The sequence below is a fragment of the Dendrobates tinctorius genome, unplaced genomic scaffold, assembly GCF_039654945.1.
Source record: "Dendrobates tinctorius isolate UK_male_01 unplaced genomic scaffold, ASM3965494v1 ptg000073l, whole genome shotgun sequence".
NCBI classification, from domain to species: Eukaryota; Metazoa; Chordata; class Amphibia; order Anura; family Dendrobatidae; genus Dendrobates; species Dendrobates tinctorius.
The window spans coordinates 13,106,489-13,125,274 of record NW_027361741.1 but is presented as its reverse complement, the minus strand read 5'-3'; the positions used below and the strand labels follow the sequence as shown (position 1 = coordinate 13,125,274).

The 18,786-nt window shown below is 42.1% G+C and overlaps 1 protein-coding gene across 3 annotated transcripts in view; it reads right to left on the bottom strand.

Annotated features, from left to right (window-relative positions):
- The window catches only part of GRK3 (G protein-coupled receptor kinase 3), a 368,299-nt gene that overhangs the window by 10,213 nt on the left and 339,300 nt on the right, over positions 1-18,786 (bottom strand). For all 3 annotated transcript variants that reach the window (XM_073582658.1, XM_073582660.1, XM_073582659.1), the window contains 3 exons: positions 18,270-18,365; positions 1,741-1,903; positions 929-1,065 (listed from right to left, as the gene is read on the bottom strand). In XM_073582658.1, coding sequence (XP_073438759.1) covers positions 929-1,065; positions 1,741-1,903; positions 18,270-18,365 — 396 coding nt within the window. The remainder of the gene's footprint in view (positions 1-928; positions 1,066-1,740; positions 1,904-18,269; positions 18,366-18,786) is intronic.

Genomic DNA, 18,786 nt, shown 5'->3' with positions numbered 1-18,786 from the left:
TCTATTAAAGGTGAATCTGTCAGCAGATTTTTTTTCCTATTTAATCTGAGAGCAGTATATTGCAGGAGCAGATAGCCTGATTCTAGGGATGTGTCACTTATTAGGCTGGGTGCTGTAGTTTCAACACAATCTGTGTTTTACCATGTGCAGACCAGTCAGGTTAATATGTGTAAACCCGCCCCCATCACTGATTGGTAGATTGCTGACAATGTACAGTGTACACAAGAAGCCGCCAATCAGGGGTGTGGGTGGGGTTGTGCAAAGCTCAGCAGAGAAAACAGGGATTCTATCAAAACTACACAAAGCAGACCAGTTAGTGACACATCACTAGAATCAGGCTCTGTGCCCTTACATCATGCAACTCTCAGATTACATAGCAAAAACTTGCTGACCGATTCCCTTTAAACCTGTAATAAATTATTCATATATCTGCTCTATTATCATTATTATTATTCTGATCATTTCATGGCGCTGTACAGGTGAAAAGTGTTACATACATATAAAATAAACAAATTGACAGACTGGGGGAAAGGACCTCACAGGCTTACAATCTGAATATTTTATGCCAATTCTCAGCAGTCATTTAGACTACAAGTGTGTATACATATGCACAGGGAACCATTAAGAATCACAATTTCTAATATATTGAGGGACAATCAATGAGTCAGGATTTTACAATTCAGAGTGGGAACTACGGATCACAGCTATGCTACAGGAAGCTCCTATTCTAAAGGGGACACCGATACCTGGACCAGTTGATGTTTTTTTATATGTATGCGCCAGGATTCCTAAATAAGACACAACATTTTCAGGAAACCATTAATATCTGTGCAAGTCTCAGATCCGGGTCCAAATATACAACACATACATATTTCTAGTTTCTTAAAACCTTATCACGCTGACAATCTTTCTGTAGCCGTGATCTTACCCGAGATTCTCCTTCTCCCCTCCATTCAAGTCTGTTTGGAAAGAGGTAAAAGTAACGCCGCTGCCATTGAGTCAAGAAAGGGTTTCCCAACTTCAGCATGTAGCCATGCATAATGCAGTCTTTTCCTAGTGCGTAATCTAAGACAGAGAGAATGCTAATCAGTATAGCAGCCGACAAGTTAGAGTCGGTATTCTTCATGGCGGAAAAGGTTTAAAGGGCTAATCTCACCTTAAGGCCCTTTTACATTTAGCGATGCACCAGCGATCCAACCAGCGATCCGACCCGGTCAGGATCGCTGGTGCATCGCTAAATGATCGCTAGTGAGCTTTCATACAGAAAGATCTCACAGCGATGCAGCAGCGACGCAGCGCACGATACTTACCATTCACACACAGCGATCCTGCGTCCTCCCGCCCGCCTCCACGCGTCGCTGGACGTCACAGCAGGAAGTCTCAGCAGGAAGCGCCCGACGAGAAATGGAGCTGGACATTCTCGCGCGATCAGCGATGAGCAGCGGGGGAGCCGGTCGCTGGTAAGTATCACACATAGCGATATCGCTAGCAATATCGCTATAACGTCACAAAACCAGTGACGTTTTAGCGATATTGCTAGCGATATTGCTTAGTGTAAAACCCCCTTTAGACATTGGTGACATATCCAGGGTAATATGCCACTAATGTCTGACAGATACAAGTCCTACCTCTGCAACTAGCACCTACCGCCAGGACAATCTCTAACCAAGCTGGTGAGTTGGCAGCATACATATATAGCACATGATCGTGAGCTCCTGAGACCACGTGTACAAAATTTACCTTCTTCATGACCCAGCTGCTTGTTTTTGGCTCTTTTCCTGGCTTCGATCTTATCAGTATCTCCATTGACCGCTTCATAAACCGTTTCTGCAACTTCTTGTTGCCAACGCTCAGATATCACCAGGGGAAAGTTCTTGTATAGTTCCTGATCACTATCAAGAAGCTAAAAAGATAAATCAAGGGTATTATTCAGGGTTAGGGATAAATATGTGCGAGGAGAGTGGAAAAAAATACTTTTAATTAAGGAAGTCTTGATTTAAAAGAAAAAACAAAGAGTAAAAGATACAAGTCTGTATCTCAGAATGTATCAAGGCAAATGTCAGAGAGTGGCATTCAGGAAACTAAACTTGCTTGATGTTTTGAGGTGTGACCCTGGGATTCCTGTTCTATCTTCAGATTGTATTTTAAAGTACAATAGCTACAGCACGTCCCTGCTAAGAGTTCATTATATTACTCAGGCAGATTAATTAGGTCATGTAATATTCCTAATATTCGAGTTTGTTTACTGGTCATTTTTCTCCTGTTGAATAGATTGTATGTAGCTGTGATCTTGCATACTATGAAGTGTAATAGATTATCACCGCCCAATGCAAAATCTTTTGGATCTCCAAAAGTGATTAACCTTGACCAAGTCTGGAGGGGAAGGGGCTAGATCCACGGACAAGGAATGGATGAGGGCAGTGAGCTCCCAGGTCCGCCATCACTTCCTCGTGCTGCCAGTTAGCAAAAAATGCTGCATGGAAGGACTCAAAGGGGAGCATCAGAAGATGGAGTCACAGAGGGAGAACTATAACTCTCTGGAGGCACAAAGTGGCATTGCTAATTATATATATATATATATATATATATATATATATATATATATACACACACACACACATATATATATATATACACACATATAGAAATAAAGGGGGCATTATAATTGTGTAGAGTTGCCAACTTGATTTTTTTTTTTCTGGACAGCTTATCAAAAAATCATGGACAGCAAACTGTCTTTACCGACACATTAGCAGACCATAATGAATCATTAGGATTATGAGTGATACAGGTCTACAAACCATAAATCCTATATGAAGACATTCGCTGCACTCATTGTGAACTGTAAAAAGGTGATAAATACAGTCTCAAATCTGTACAAGTCTCCTTAAAGCTCAATAGAAAAAAAATCACAGATGCATCAAATTCATTTTACGAATATGGGAAAGAGGTGTTCTATTTTTATGGACTTTCTGGACGGTTGGCAACCCTGGCCTAAACAGGGAATTATGAGGCTGTGCGCCTACGTTGTGTTTTTTTTTGCTGTGCCCGTGCTGCGGATTTTACTGCTGCGGAATCGCATAGCGGTAAAATCCACAGCATGTCCATTATTTCTGCGGAATCGCTGCAATAGGATTGCATTGAAATGCTCACTTTACGCATGTGGCTATGCCCACCATGCATAAAGTGGGCGCTTGATGTGCGGATGGTACCCAGGGTCTGGAGGAGAGGAGACTCCCCTCCATGCCCTGGGTACCATATTCCTGTAAAAAATAGAAGATGCCGGCAGCGTGGCTGAGAGGCGGGAGCACTCCGGGGGCCATCAGAAGGTGAGTATATCACTATTTTTTTTATTATTATTTTTAACATTCTATCTTTTACTATTGATGCCGCATAGGCAGCCTCAATAGTAAAAAGTTGGTCACACTTGTCAAGCACTATGCGAATTCCGCATGCGTTTTACCCATGGCGGGGAGTTGCAGAAATGCTGCGGTCATTTCCGCAGGATTTCTGCAACGTGGGCACTTAGCCTTATTCTTATTGTGTGCTGGCAGAACGAGTATAATTATTTGGTGGAGACACAAAGGGAAGAACCTAACATTACATGTAGGCACAAAGGAAGATATTACTGCAAAGAATGTACTGTAAGAGAGGAAGTATTACTGTCGGGGGCACAAAAGTCACTTTAGCCATAAAATGGCACCAGGGAAGGGGGCAGTGGATTACTTCTGTCTGGTGTGCAATAAATGGCTATGCACTATGGACTATGTATACAAGGGTGATCAAAAGGTGCTTTAAAAGCAATCGCCCAAGGATCTCTTTATGCTATCTTTATGTTACATTTTGCAGTGTTAAGACATGGAACTTCGTGGTGGCTCTTGACCAAAAGAAGACGAAATCAGAAAATGAATGACTACAATCAGTGGATATAACTTGCGATTTAGTGGATTTACCTCATGGTTAGAGTGGATTCAGCTATACAGTCAGAGTCCGACTCTACCACTTTGATCACCACGTGGTATAATACTGGGCATAGTCAGTGTCTTTTGTTCATTATCAGTGACAAAGAAGTATGTGGTCACTGGTGATATTCCCTCACATAGCGTTATTATAGGTAATATTGGCCTTGCTATACCAAGTTTTGTGCAGTCAAAATAGGGTTGTTTAGTTACCTCTGTATATGCTGATATGTGTTCATGGTGTGGCAGGATTATTTATATATGTTGTAACAATAAATTTCTATCTTTATGTAGGGCAAAAAACTATGCTTTTTCATTATACCTCCGAACAAAAAGTGGAATAATATGCGATAAGTGGAAAAATAAATACGTTTTAGCTCTCAGAATAAAGCGATGCAAAAATAATTATTTTTCAATAAATGTTTTTATTGCATAAAAGCGTCAATACATTAAAAAACTATTCAAATGTGCCATCACTGAATCATACTGACCCGAAGAATAAGGCTGCCTTATCAATTTTACCATGCATGGAACGGCATAACCCCTCTGGAAAAAAAAAAATCCTGAATTGCTGGTTTTTGTTCATTCTGCCTCCCAAAAATTGGAATAGAAAGCGATCAAAAAATGTCATGTGTCCGAAAATAGTACCAATAAAAATGTCAACTCGTCCTACAAAAAAACAAGCTCTCATATGACGCGGTCGGCCGAAATATGAAAAAGTTGTAGCTCTCAAAATACCTTATGGTGATTTTTGCAATAAAAAGCATTTTTAGCGTGTGACAGCAGCCAAACATAAAAAAAAAATAAATCTGGTATCACAGTAATTGCACCAACCCGAAGAATAAAGTTGTCTAATCAGTTATACCACATGAAAAATGGCATAATAAATAAATAAAAACAATTCTTCACCTGCGGTTGACTTTCTGTCTCCCAAAGATCACAGTAAGGCTCAGTGCACATTTATCCTGCACTCTACACTGAGCGCTTACACCAGGGATTCAGTGTAAATAGCTGAAATACGTGATTCAGATGGAATCCTGGGTAGAAGATTCCCTATAATGAGGCAGATGGAGACACTGTGGATGCCATCTGGTCTGTGATCCAGCGATGTCCGTCTTTTTAGGCTTGCATAAAAGTGCAGTCTGCCACAATTTTGTGCATTTCTGAAAAGACACAGCTGGACAGAAGCCAGAGTCCAGAGAGATTCTGCTGCTTCATTATAGTGAATGGATTCCTCAGTGGTTTCATCTGAATCATGTCACTCTGAGATTAGATGGAAACCCAGATGTAAGTGCTCAGTGTAGAGCACTGGATATATGTGATCCCAAATGCTATGTAAAATGTTCCCAAAAAAGGCTTCAAATCAATCCACAAAAAAGCAAGTGCCTACTCGGGTCCATTATCTGTTAACAGGGGGGGGGGGGCTTCCACGATACTGATAGTACCAAATACTGAGAGTACCAAATGGCTCCTCTCCCCTCCAAAAGAAATTCAGCAAATTCTGCGCTCCCAAATCCAAATGCCCCCCCCTCCCTTCTGAGACCTAGTGTACCAAAAAAATAAATTTAGCACCCTCATGTTTGGCATATACAGTAGTGCTTAAACTTTTACATACCCTGGCAGAATTTTTGCTTTCTTGGCCTTTTTTCAGAGAGTCTGAATGAATAGATTGAGGCCCGATGCTATCGCATCGGGAGGGCGATAATGTCATGATGGGGGCAGGCTTTGCAGCTTTGAGAATCTCTCCCCCCATGTGCTCACCCACCTATCCACTCTCTCTTTCCCCATGTGCTGACTTCTCCCGTCTATGCTCTCTCCTTTGACCTGTCTACCCGATATCCTATCCCCCTTGTCGGCTGTCTCTCTCCTTAATGAGCTGTGTTCTCCCCTCATGTGCCGTCCCGTTTGAGCCGTCTCCCCCTTGTGTTCGGAAAGGATACATTTTGTGAGGTAAACTATTGTTTAAAAACAGTCAGTGAAATATTTTACTTCACAAAATGAATCCTCTGTGATCCCCTGCTGTAATGTCAGTATTGCCTTTTGCTTCCTCCCCTGCATAGGAGATGTGGTATCACGGTCAGGCACAGACAATCTTTAAAATGAACTTTCGTTCGTGGGAAAACCCCTTTAACGTGACCGGCTTCCTCTGTCTGTAGACATGTCATGCATCTGCCGCCGGGATAAGCCGAATGATTCACTGCACCTGCGTGGAATTCGCGCAGGTGCAGTGCGACGGTGTTCCGCTAGTGGTATCGCGCAAGAGGCTGTGTGAGTGTGTGTGTGTGACAGTGTGTGTGTGTGTGTGTGTGTGTGTGTGTGTGTGTGTGTGTGTGACAGTGCGGTGCGTACGGCGTATTGCGTGTGTTGCGAAGGTGTTCCGCTGGTGGTACCGCAGCAGTTTCCATATTGAGAAACCCATCACTTGGGTGTCCCAATTTGGTGGTGGGTGAACTTCCTCCGCTTGGAATTTTGGGATAAGGTGACATCTGGACAGAACAGGAAATGAAAACATTACAAGGCAATTATATGAATAGATAACAAAAAATTTTCTCCACTCATGGTTAGTGGTTGGGTGAAGCCATTTATCGTCAAACTACTGTGTTTTCTCTTTTTAAATCATAATGACAACCCAAAACATCCAAATTCATATGTGCATGTCTCCAGAAGCACGTACTGGGCATTACAATGTAGCAGAACTACAATGGCAGTTTGCAATTTTCACTCAGCAAATCGTCACGACACCTGTAGTCAAAATCGTCACTACACCTGTAGATAAATTCCCAAAGGGGTATAATTTCCAAAATGGGGTCACTTGAGGGGCAATTCTGGTCTTCTAGCACTTGGGGGCTCTGTATATGGAGTCTGTAAACTATTCTAGGAAAATATATGCTCCAGGAGGCAAATAGCGCTCCGTATATGGAATCTGCAAACTATTCTAGGAAAGTCAGCGCTCCATCCCTGCCGAGTCTCGGCATATGGCTAAGCAGTACTGTACAGCCACACATGGGGTATTTTTACATTCCTCAAAAATTGTGAGAAACATTTTGGTGCCATTTTTACCCATTTTCCCTTGTGAAAATATAAAAAAATTTTGGTGGTAAAAATGTAATTTTTTTTCTTCACTACCCAATTATATAAAATTCTGTGACACACTGCGTCAATATGATCACTGCACCCCTAGATTAATTCATTTAGAGGTGTACTTCGTAAAATGGGATCACTTATGGGGGTCCGGCTGTTCTGACACCTCAGGGCCTCTCCCAGTGGGACATGGCAACCGCAAACCATAACAGTAAAGTCTGCACTATAATATGGTGCTCCTTCCCTTCTGAGCCTTGTACTGTGCCTGAAAAGTATTTATTGATTACATGTAGGATATTGATGCAATCAGGAGAAATTTTTACAACAAACTGAGGGCTATTATTTTTTTGTCTATTAGCCCTTAAAATTAAAAACTTGGAACTACAACACTTTAGTAGAAAAAAAATAATTATTCTTTCTTCACCACCCAATGGTATAACGTTCTGTGAGGCACACATGGTGTCAATATGATCACTGCACCTCTATGTGAATTTATTGGGGAGTGTAGTTTGCAATATGAAGTCACTTTTGGGGGGTTTCTGCTGTTCCGGCACCTCAGGGGCTCTGCCGATATGCCAAACCTTTACAGCAAAATCTGAACTCCAATGTGGAGCTTCTTTACTTCTGAGCTTTGTACTATGCCTCAAAAGTTGTTTTCAACCACATAGGGTATCGGTGTACTCAGGAGACATGGCACAACAGATTTTGGGGTCCATTTCCATGTGGTATCCTTGTGAAAATAAAAATTGAGGCCAAAACAACATTTTTGTGGGAAAAATATATATATATTTTTCATTTTCACAGATCAATGTTGTAAAGCCTTGTGAAGAATCTGTGGGTTCAAGGTGCTCACCACACATCTAGATAAATTCCTTGAGGGGTCTAGTTTCCAAAATGGAGTCACTTGTGGGGGGTTTCCACTGTTTAGGCACATCAGGGGCTTTTGAAAAGCAATATGACATCCGCAGAGCATTCCAAAGTCTGCGTTCCAAATTGTCACTCCTTCCCTTATGAGCTCTGTCGTGTGCCAGCCATTTTCCCCCACATAAGGGGTTATCTGTGTACTCAGGAGAAACTGCATAATGTATTTTGGGGTCCATTTTCTCCGGATACCTTTGTGAAAAAAAAATTATGGCTAAAAACATTTCTGTGGAAAAATTGTGATTTTTTTATTTTCCATTCTGTGAAGCACCTGGAAGTTCAAGGTGCTCACCACACATGTAGATACATTCCTTGAGGGGTCTAATTTCTAAAATGGGGTAAATTGTTGGGGGGTTTCCACTGTTTAGGCACATCGGATGCTCTTCAAATGAGACATGGTGTCCGCTAATTATTCCAGACAATTTTACGCTCCAAAAGTCCAACGGCGCTCCTTCCCTTCCGAGCTCTGCCGTGCGCTCAAAAAGCAGTTTTCCCCAACATATGGGTAATCTGCTAACTTGGGAGAAATTGCACAACAGATTTTGGGGTCCATTTTCTCTTGTAACTTGTGAAAATAAAAAAAAAAATTGGGTCTAAAGTAACATTTTTGTGAAAAAAAGTTAAATGTTCATGTGAAGCACCTGAAGGGTTAATAAACTTTTTGAATCTGGTTTTGAGTACTTTGAGTGTTGCAGTTTTTATAATGGTGTCACTTTTGGATATTTTCTGTCATATAGGCTCCTCAAAGTCACTGCAAATGTGATGCGGTCCGTAAAAAATGGTTTTGTAAATTTTGTTGGAAAAATGAGAAAGCGCTGTTCAACTTTTAACTCTAACTTTTTTTAAACTGTCTTTAGAGAGTGTAATACAAAGTACACATATAGTGTACAATAACATAACAGAAGAACAATTATGCAATATTAATAACATTAGACGGCATTTTTCAATTATAACCACCCCCCCGCCCCTCCCCCGGGCAGACTCCATAACTTCGTAACACAATTTCAATCAAGAGGGATATTACCGGCAAGCTGCTCTCTCATATACCAGTTGGTGAGCTAGAAACAACTATGTATCGCCTGGTGGGTGGAAGATGTCTGAGTATTGATAAAAGAGGACCATGTGGAAAAAAAAAAGCGTTCTGTGTCTTTTTCTTTATTAAGTAAGGCCTCTATCCAATCCATTTTGAAGAGATATGTTACTTTTGTAGTAATTAGGCTTAAAGAAGGTGTTACATCTTGTGCCAGCAAATGGAGAATGCAGGGTCGTCTTATTTTGCTTTAATTATTGTATTGTTAACGTTGTTACTTACGACTTGTGTTTTGAAACTGTTAGGCCTGTTTCACACTTCAGTTTTTTGACGTCAGTCAAAATCCGCCACTTTTAGAAAAAAACTGATCCGCCCCTCTTTTTGGCAGATCTGTGTTTTTCCCCATAGACTTACATTAGCGGCGGATTTTGACTGATGGTCACATTTTTTGATGGATCCGCAAAAATTTTAGCCGTTCCCCAGCGGAGCAGACGGACAATGAAACGTTTTTCTTCACACTGGCAGACCGCTTTTTCTCATTGCGCCTGCCCGGGAGAATTTCTCGGTGATGCATTTTAACCCTAATATCTCCATCTCCTTTTCCAGGTCGCCGTTCCTTTAAATTTCCTAACTTTTCCAACTTCAGCGGATCCGTCCAAAAAACGGTGCGGTGACATCCGTTTGTGTCACAACGGAAACAGATCCGTTTTTTGCATCTTTGGCGGATTGCAACTGAACGAAAAAAAAAAAATGAAGTGTGATACAGGCCTTAAACTGTAAAGCGCTGCGGAATATGTTGGCACTATATAAATAAAAATTATTATTTTACGTGTGGCTGCCGCCCATATGAACAAGATGCGGCGCTGCTGGACAGAAAGCCTCATCAACTGGTCCTGTGCGAGAATATTAAATATGGCCCATTCCGAGGAGCGATAGATATGCCAAAAGTGTTGATGAGATGTTGCAGAAGTGTATACCACACCTCCTTTATTTTTGGGCAGTCCCAAAGGCAATGGAAAATATCAGCTGGAGAGTGTAAGCATTTAGGACAGGGATAGTCCCCTGAGGGGGACATTTTAGACAACCTCCGGGGAGATGTATGCTCTATGAAATATCATAAGAGACATGGTTATGTAACTGTCATATGGTAATATAGAGTTAATACGCAAAGTGGCTTTCAAAAGGTCAATTACCCGACAGTTCATTAATTGAGCAACCCATTTTCCTGGGCCTGGTGAAGAGTCTGACCAATGTATAGAAGGCTTTAATGATTTATATATAAGACTCAGAATAAATTCCCATTTGGGCTTTAATGGATATTAAATTTAGAGGGTGTGTTCTAGCTTCATCTGGTATGTCTCGCAATATTGAGCTTACGTAATGTCTAGAGAGATAGTAAAATAGTCTTCTGTAAGGATTGGGTATTTGAAAACCATGTCCTCTAAGGTAAGAAGGCATTGATTATTTGTTAACGTATCTCGGACCAGTCTACACCCATTGTTTCCAAGTACCTTGGAAATGGGAGGTGGCTTGCCTTGTAGAAAAGAGGGGTTACCTTGAAAGGGAAGAAACATCGAGATGTGGGGGTCAAAGACCGCTAACTCGTCTTGCTTGACGCCATCCTAAGATTACCGACTATAATAGAGGATTATCTCTAACCTCCACTGGAATTTCAGCATTTTGAAGGTGAAGCAATGCTGGGAGGCTGAAGGGTCTACACATGGCCTCATCTATTGGGGTATTAGTGAAGCGACTAAAGGCGTATATCCAATCAAGGGAATGGCGAAGAGCAGCCGCTATACTGTAGAGGTGTAAATTTGGGAGATTAAGTCCACCCAAAGATTTGGTTTGCTGTAGCTTAAAAACACTAATTCTAGAGCCCCCTTCTGAGCCCCAAATAATTTGGCGGAAGGCTCGTGCCAGTAGCCTATCATCAGCTTTAGAAAGTAGAACCGGGAGCATCTGTAAAGGAAAGAGTATTTTAGGGAAAGAGATCATTTTAATTAGATGGGCTTTACCTGCAAAGGATAATTTAAGGGATTTCCAGGATTGAATTTCTTGTATAACTACAGAAATAAGAGGTTGAACATTTAATTTATAGATATCATGAGGATTTGATGGTAGGTCCACGCCAAGATAACGTAAAGAATTTCTCCTTCACTGAAAGGGAAAAGGGAACGGCCACTGTTTCCGAGCAGTTTTAAAAATAGCTAAAGTATGAGATTTATTAAAGTTTATATGAAATCCCGAAACTGCTCCAAATTCATTAAAGGCGTCCATTATAGAGGAAATGGATTCCTTAGGATTGGATATCATGAGTAAGATATCAGCAAATGCCAACGTTTTAAGTATATGGTGACCAACCCCTATGCCTCCAAAGGAAGGGATCATCTCCAGATATTTTAGTAAGGGATTAAGGGCAATATTAAACAACAAAGGTGACAGAGGACAGCCCTGCCTCATCCCCCTGAAGATGGAAAAAGCGGTTGACTGGATATCATTAAGCAAAATCGAAGATTGGGAGTTAGTGTAAATTATGCGTATAAAATTAAAAAAGGTAAAGCCAAACAGTCTATACTTCAGAGTTCTGATGAGACCAGGACACACGGTCGAAAGCCTTATCAGCGTCGAGGCTGACCAGTATTTTCTGCTTGGCCCTAGCCTGATAACTATGTGTGATGGCCGCTAACACCGTCTGGATATTGTAAGTGATAGACCGACCATGGACAGAGCCCGTTTGAGATGAGGTAAGAATATCATGAAGCATAGACTGTAATCTATTAGCCATGATTTTGGTGAGCCATATAAAATCAACATTTAAAAGGGAAATCGGGCGGTACGAGGTAGGGAGAAGCGGATCTTTGCCCGGTTTTAGAAGTAATGACAGACAAGCTTCATTAAATCTATCCGGCAGAGAACCCGAGTCCAAAATATGGTTAAAAAGAGAAGTGAGGTGTGGAGTAATTAAGGGTTGTAACAGTTTATAAAACTATCGAGAACCCATCTGGGCCAGGGGCTTTGTGCAGTTTTTAAGATTTCATGACTGATCTTACCTCCACAGAAGAAATTGGTTGGTTTAGGATCTTCTGCTGAGAGTCAGAAAGTCTTGGTGGACAAGCCTTGTGTAGGAATGCATATCCTCCTGAGAGTCCAGAGATGGGCCATAAAGATCTGCATATAAGTCTCTAAAAACCGCACAAATTTGGGTTGGGTCACGAGTGATAGAGCCATCGGGTAAGGCAATATTGGGAACCCTAGTAGCCGCTTTGAATGGCTTCGTTAAAGACGCCAGGAGACGGCCTGGTTTGTTACCCCAACGAAAATAACGGTTACATTGATGAGCTAATTGGTTGTGTGCCTGCTCATGTAATAGGGTATTTAAATTTTGTTTAGTTGTCAGGTAAGCCTCCCTGGAGGAGGGAGTATTATTTAATTTAAAGTCTCTATACGACTGAGTGAGCTGGTCTAGGTGAGGCCGCAAAGAGGACAACAACTTCCTTTTTTTCTGGGACACATAAGAGATAACATGTCCCCTAAGTACTGTTTTAGCAGTGGCCCAAAATAGATTGATATCGTTTCAGTGTTCCAAGTTGTCCTCCACGAAAGTCTCCCACCAACCTGTCATATAACGCTTGAAATCATCTGAAGTATAAGACACAGCGCAAAGTCATAGATATATTAGTGGGGAGTTCCAGAGTAAGAAAGGCCGGGGAGAGGTCTGAGATAATTGAAGGGAGAATGTCAACTGTTTTTAGAAGGGAAAGAAGAGAGGCATACGTTAGCCAATAATCAATTCGAGTGTGAACATCATGTACCCTAGAATAGAAGGTATATTCTCTTTCTGAAGGGTGGCAGCACCTCCAGGCATCAACCAAGTCAAGCCTGTTTAACAAGGTAGAAATCGCTCTGGATGGAGGGTGAGATGCGGGCAGGGGGTAGATCTGTCTAAAAAAGAATCATGAAGGGCGTTTAAATCTCCATCCAATAATATATTGGTAGGATGCCAGCCGTGAACCATCTCTTCAAGTTTAGCAAAGAAGGAGGGGATAGTAGTATTGGGTGCGTTAACATTTATAAGGCAATATTCCCACTGTTCAATAATAGCTCTGACTAATATATATCACCCTGCCTGGTCCCTCACCACATCCTGTATAGAATAATCAAGATCCTTATGAAACAAAATGGCCACACCACATTTTTTCTGTGTAAAGGAAGCCTCCATGCACTCCGCATAATGTCTATTACGGAGCGCTCGGTGACCCATGCACAGCCAATGGGTTTCTTGTAAAAAGACCATATGGGGGCATAGACAAGTAATGTGATCTAGTACTTTTCTGCGCTTGACCGGTGAATTGAGGCCAGCCACATTCCATGATAGAAGTTCGATGGAGCGTATATTAAGGTGAGAAGCTATGTTATTAGGGGCGGCCATGTTAACCTATCCCACATTGGAGCCAGAACGTAGAGATGGAAAAAAAAAAATAAAGAGTAGCTGGGCAAAGATCTGTCCCAGCGAGCAAACCTACCAACCCAAGTTAGCCAAATAGACCGGACATAGAGCGTGCCCAAGGACAGGAAACCCACCCCCCACCCCAAACCCCAACTGAAATGAGAAACAACATATAAACCAAAAAGTTAAACATCGGGTTAAGTTATCTTAACTAATGGTATCCCCTAGAAGGAAAAACATGAGAAAAGAACAAAAGTTCAATATAGATCAAGCCATAAGCTCAAAATCAAATCTTAAAGGCAAAATATCACATGGCTACAAATCAGAGTCAAGTGACCGGAGAGGAAGCCCGGGAAGAGCGCTCAACTTCCTTTAATGCTTTATCTGGGTCATCAAAAAATACCGGTTTTCCTTGAAGCACCACCCGAAGGCACGCAGGGTAAAGAAGAGCAAAACGATTGCCTTTGTCATGTAATAGTTTACATACTGAAGAAAAAGCACGGCGCTTGGTCACCACCAAGGAGGAGAAATCTTGAAACACAAGGAGGGAATGGCCCTCGTATTTCAATGAGGAGGCGGCTCGGTACACCCGGAGCAGCTGAAGTTTGTCCTGGTAATTGAGTAACTTGAAAATTACCGGGCGTGGACAAGCTTTTGGATCAGAGCGCTCAGGTCCAATCCTGTGCGCTCGCTCCACCACCATAGAACCAGGCATGTCAGGCAAATGGAGTGCTCGTGGGAGCCATGAGGAAGTAAGGTGGTGTAGGTCCTTTACAGATTCAGGAACGCCGATGATCCGTAGATTGTTACGACGACTCCGGTTTTCTAGGTCATCAAATTTTTCCCGAAGCTGCTCTCTCTCGTGGTCTCTGTCCTTTATCTGGGTAACAAAAGATTGTACCGTTTCCTCCAAGTCAGAAATCCGCTGTTCTGCCACTGAAATTTTATTGGTGTGTTCAGTTATCTGTGATGTGATTGATTCCAGTGATGATTGAAAAGATTGAAGTCTGGCGTCAATCACCGGCATGAGCTTCATTGTAATAGAAACAGCAATTGCTCACAGGGATTCCTCAAGACATGGTGGTGTTAGAGTCAGATGTTTTAGGAGGAGATCTGGCAACCTGAGCTCTGGTCTTGACCAATGTGAAGCTACTCTGATTCACAAATTTATCCATGGATGGTGGAGCATAATATGCAAGCATGAGGTATACACAGAGAGAGGGGGGGGGGGATACCACAGCCAAGATTTGGCTAAAGAAGCTTACATAGTCTTGTTAGGGTTAGATCGATGGTATATCTCAAATTGGGCCGGGGTCAACCGCAATACGGAAGGCGAGCCCTGACGGAAGGGGCTTTGTTATTTATCCAAACACGTGTAGGTGTAAGCAGGCGCCGTTATAAAAAAAAAGCAGTAGTTTCTCAGCACTGACCTCCGGAAGTTTATCTCGATAATTGGCTATGTAGTTGTAGGCAAATTTTCAGTTTTCATCCCACGGTGTTATGATCAAGAGGATATGTATTGTACTAACACCAAATATAAATTTATAGTGTGTTTTCCTCTCTTGGCCACAAGATGTCGCCAAAGTTCCAGCTTGTGCTGGGGATTTTCCAGGCCGTGTGTGTCTGCCAGCACTCCCTGGCCTCTTGCCTCTCACCCCTCGGCTTTTATGGCCTCACTGGCTCTGCACTACTCTCCCCAGTGCCTGCATCTACCAGTTAAGTGCTGCTGTGGATCCACCGCCGGGCTGGGCGAGTCAGATTCCCTCAGGAAAGGTGGAGAGGAGGATGCTTCTAGTCCTATCTGCTGTGGGGGTCATCTGGTGGGATCATTGTCCAGGCTTTGTGCACCCAGTGGTGGGTCTGTGTGAGCTCAGGGACTCCTTTTTACTGTCCGGCTTCTGTGGTGGCTGCGGGGATTCTGCTGTGGGTCAGCAATCACTTTTGGTCAGGCTCTCATCTGTAGGTGCAGGCCACAGGCGCAGGCCTCACATCTGCTATGGTGCCTTTGACACTCCTGGGCAAGAATTTACAGTCCAGATCCCAATATAATGGGTTTTCAGGAATCCTGAGTTTAGGTGTGTTCCAATTGTTGTTTGTAGGGGTCCTGATTGAGCTGGATGGAGTGGATTGATAAGCCCAGTCTTGGAGCTCCTCTGTGTGTCTGTTCATGTCGGCGGCCTTCTTGGATCTCCCTAACTCTAACTTTTCAACAACAAAAAAAAATTTTGTTTCAAAATTAGTGCTGATGTAATGTAGACATGTGGGAAATGTTATCAACTATTTTGTGTGACATAACTCTATAGTTTAAGAGCATAAAAATTAAGTGCTTGAAAATTGTGAAATTTTTTAAAGTTTCATCACCTTTCCAAATTTTTTCACAAATAAATGCAAGTCATATTGAACAAATTTTCCCACTATCAAAGTACAATATGCCACAAAAAAAAAACAATCTCAGAATCAGTGGGATCTGTTGGAATCGTTTTAGAGTTATTACCACATAAAGTGACACTAGTCAGAATTGTAAAATTTGGCCTGGTCATGAAGGTGAAAACAGACTGTGAGGAATGACAGAGATGTCCTTCCCCACCTGGGGTGTGCCCCCACCCTTGGCATTCCACAGGATCATTGTTTTTCTTTAATTAAACTCCAGGAACAAGCCCTTTGAAACTCTGTGACTAGCAATTAACACAAGGGTGTGAGCTCTAGTGCAGCTACAGCCAAACTGGATTCCTTTGTTTAACTCAAGCACCACAGGTCACAGCAAGGGTCTGAGGTATTGAATCTGGAAAATGACCTATAACAACAGAATGCAATATTTGAGCCTACAGATAACATTATTGGATTCGGCATTCCTTCCCCCCCACGAGCCTGTAACATCCAGCCACCCCTAGCACTCTGCGTTATGGAGTTATAAAGCATAGAAACCAGGAATTACATACGGTAGGCATATTTGGTCTTCATGCGCATATAAAATCCAGCAGAATCCAGTGGCACCACTGCCGTTCCATTCAGAGCTTTGGGCAGAAAGTTATGAGCCTCCATGGCTCTGGACAGAAAACCATACTCTCAGATATGGGAGTAGAGAGGCTGCACAAGCCCAAAGGTGGGCAGAATGTGGGAGGGAGCAGCCTAGGAGATAAATAAGAGGCAGCTCCTCATTTTGAGCTGAGATTTCTACTGGCAGGAGGATCCGTTATTTGACGCGGCCAGGAAAGCCCGCAACTAAGATTTGGACCTGTGATCCATCAGCACCTCCCTGTGGTCACATGCTACAAAACACGGTAATTGCAACCTATCTATACCCTATCCTTGTACTACACTCTTGACTATATACCTGTATATTGTTCTGTAAATATATGCCTGTACATTTCTAGTGCGCCTTTTGGCGATTAAATATAAAATTAATCTTGGGCTGATGTTTTACCTCGATACACAAATCCCTATGTCCACACGCTCCGTTGGTTATTATACTCTACCCGGGTTGGTTTCTGACCTGATATTCAAATGGTGAACTGGTGGCAGCAGGCCGTACTGTTCTAGTGAGGAACTCTGGCAGTGTTATATATATATATATATATATATATATATATATCCCCAGCCTGGACTGGTGATATATATCTCCCCTCACTGGGAGCGCCTCAATAACTCGTACCTATAAGGGAAGCCTTAACGGCGACTATTTGCCCTCGGTGCAGTTCCCTGACTGATCTGGGGCAAGTGGTGGTGCCAGAGAGCCGATCCCTGCTGGGTCCTTCTATCCCCTCCCCCGAGGTGAGCCAAGTCAACACCCCCTTCCCCTGGGAGATCCGTCACACAGACTTTTAGGGTAAAGAGGTTAATATAGCAGTCATTTAGTTGAGGTGTCAGTTATACCAGTGAGGCAGCTTGGGCACACTGAGGATGCAGAGTCTGGTGTAATGACCACCTATTTTACACACGTTTACGCTCTTAGTCACCTAAGTTATAAGTTATAATGTACATAAAACATAAGTACCGTATGTCAGATCTGGTGTACACCATCAAAAATTGTGAAAGTTAAAAAAAACAAAAATAAAAAAAGGTCCTGAATAAGAGAGAAGATATAAAAGTGACAATAGAAAAAAAAAAAAGGAATCATCACTGGTATGCATAAGAAGAATCACATATAATTGTTGTGTATACCAAAAACAAAAGTTTTTTCACTGCCTCTATATTATTTTACTTTATTATTATAAAGTATCCTGTGTCATCATCATCTGACAACACCTACGAGATCAAAAGGGTCATCAGACCTATTTTTGCTCCTCACATTTTACAGACTCGGCTTCAAAAGCATCATTGTATCACTCCGAATATTCAGACCACCGAACACCCATCTGATGTTCAAATTAATGTTATAAAGCAAGGAAAAAGTTTAGTCATTCATTTAGTAAAATACATTAAGATTGTCTCTCTAAGTTTGCCAAGCTCTTTAACATCTTTGATTTAGCAACAAATGTAAATGTTATTTTGCACTGGAAGTTGAATAATACATGAAATGTTACAGTGTGTGCATTGCTAATAGTAAAAGGCATTCTTTCAACTAACTAGAGCACCAAAATATAATGTATTATTGAGAGTCTTCCAAAAATAAACCTGACTGCAAAATAAGGAACTCTTGTGCTTCATGGCTCCAGTCAGGGATTCCAGTATTGATGGCAAGAAGAAAATGCCTAAGCTCAAACGTAACCAAAGAACCTGATGAATACTGACACAATCAGTTTCAACAGAGTTGGTATAGCTTTCATGGCTGTTAATGTCATCAGTGTCATTTTCTCTGTGCATAATGGCAACCAAAGCCATACTGTACCTTAATTCCTTTTGTGTCTTCTTCATCAAAGGACCCAATGTCAAAGGCATCAGCTGCATTTACCTCTCCTCGAGGTGGAATAAGTGGAGGGGGATACTAGAAGAACATTACAAATAATTACGTAAATAATAATCATTCCAACATTTCTTGTGTGTTATCACTGTATAGCATCTCAGTTAATTCAAGCATTTCTGGTGGTCTGTGGGATTGCTGTGTGAAGACTAGAAATGCCCCCATCGACTTATACTCGATTGAAGTGTCCAGAACATGGTGGGGGAGGGCAGTGGCGGAGAAGGTCACAAGAGGTAGGAGCCGGCTGCTAAAGAGAAATTAATATTCACCGCACTGGCAATGAATATTCATTTCTCGTTAATAGCGTGCACAGTGTCAGCCGCAGCAGCCGGCTTCCTGCAGCTGTTGGGCGGTCACGTGTGCCGCTACTTAAGAGAAATGAGGTGAATATTTATTTCTCTTAAGTAGCCCAGTGGCTGACACTGTGCGCCCTGCTTAATACTCA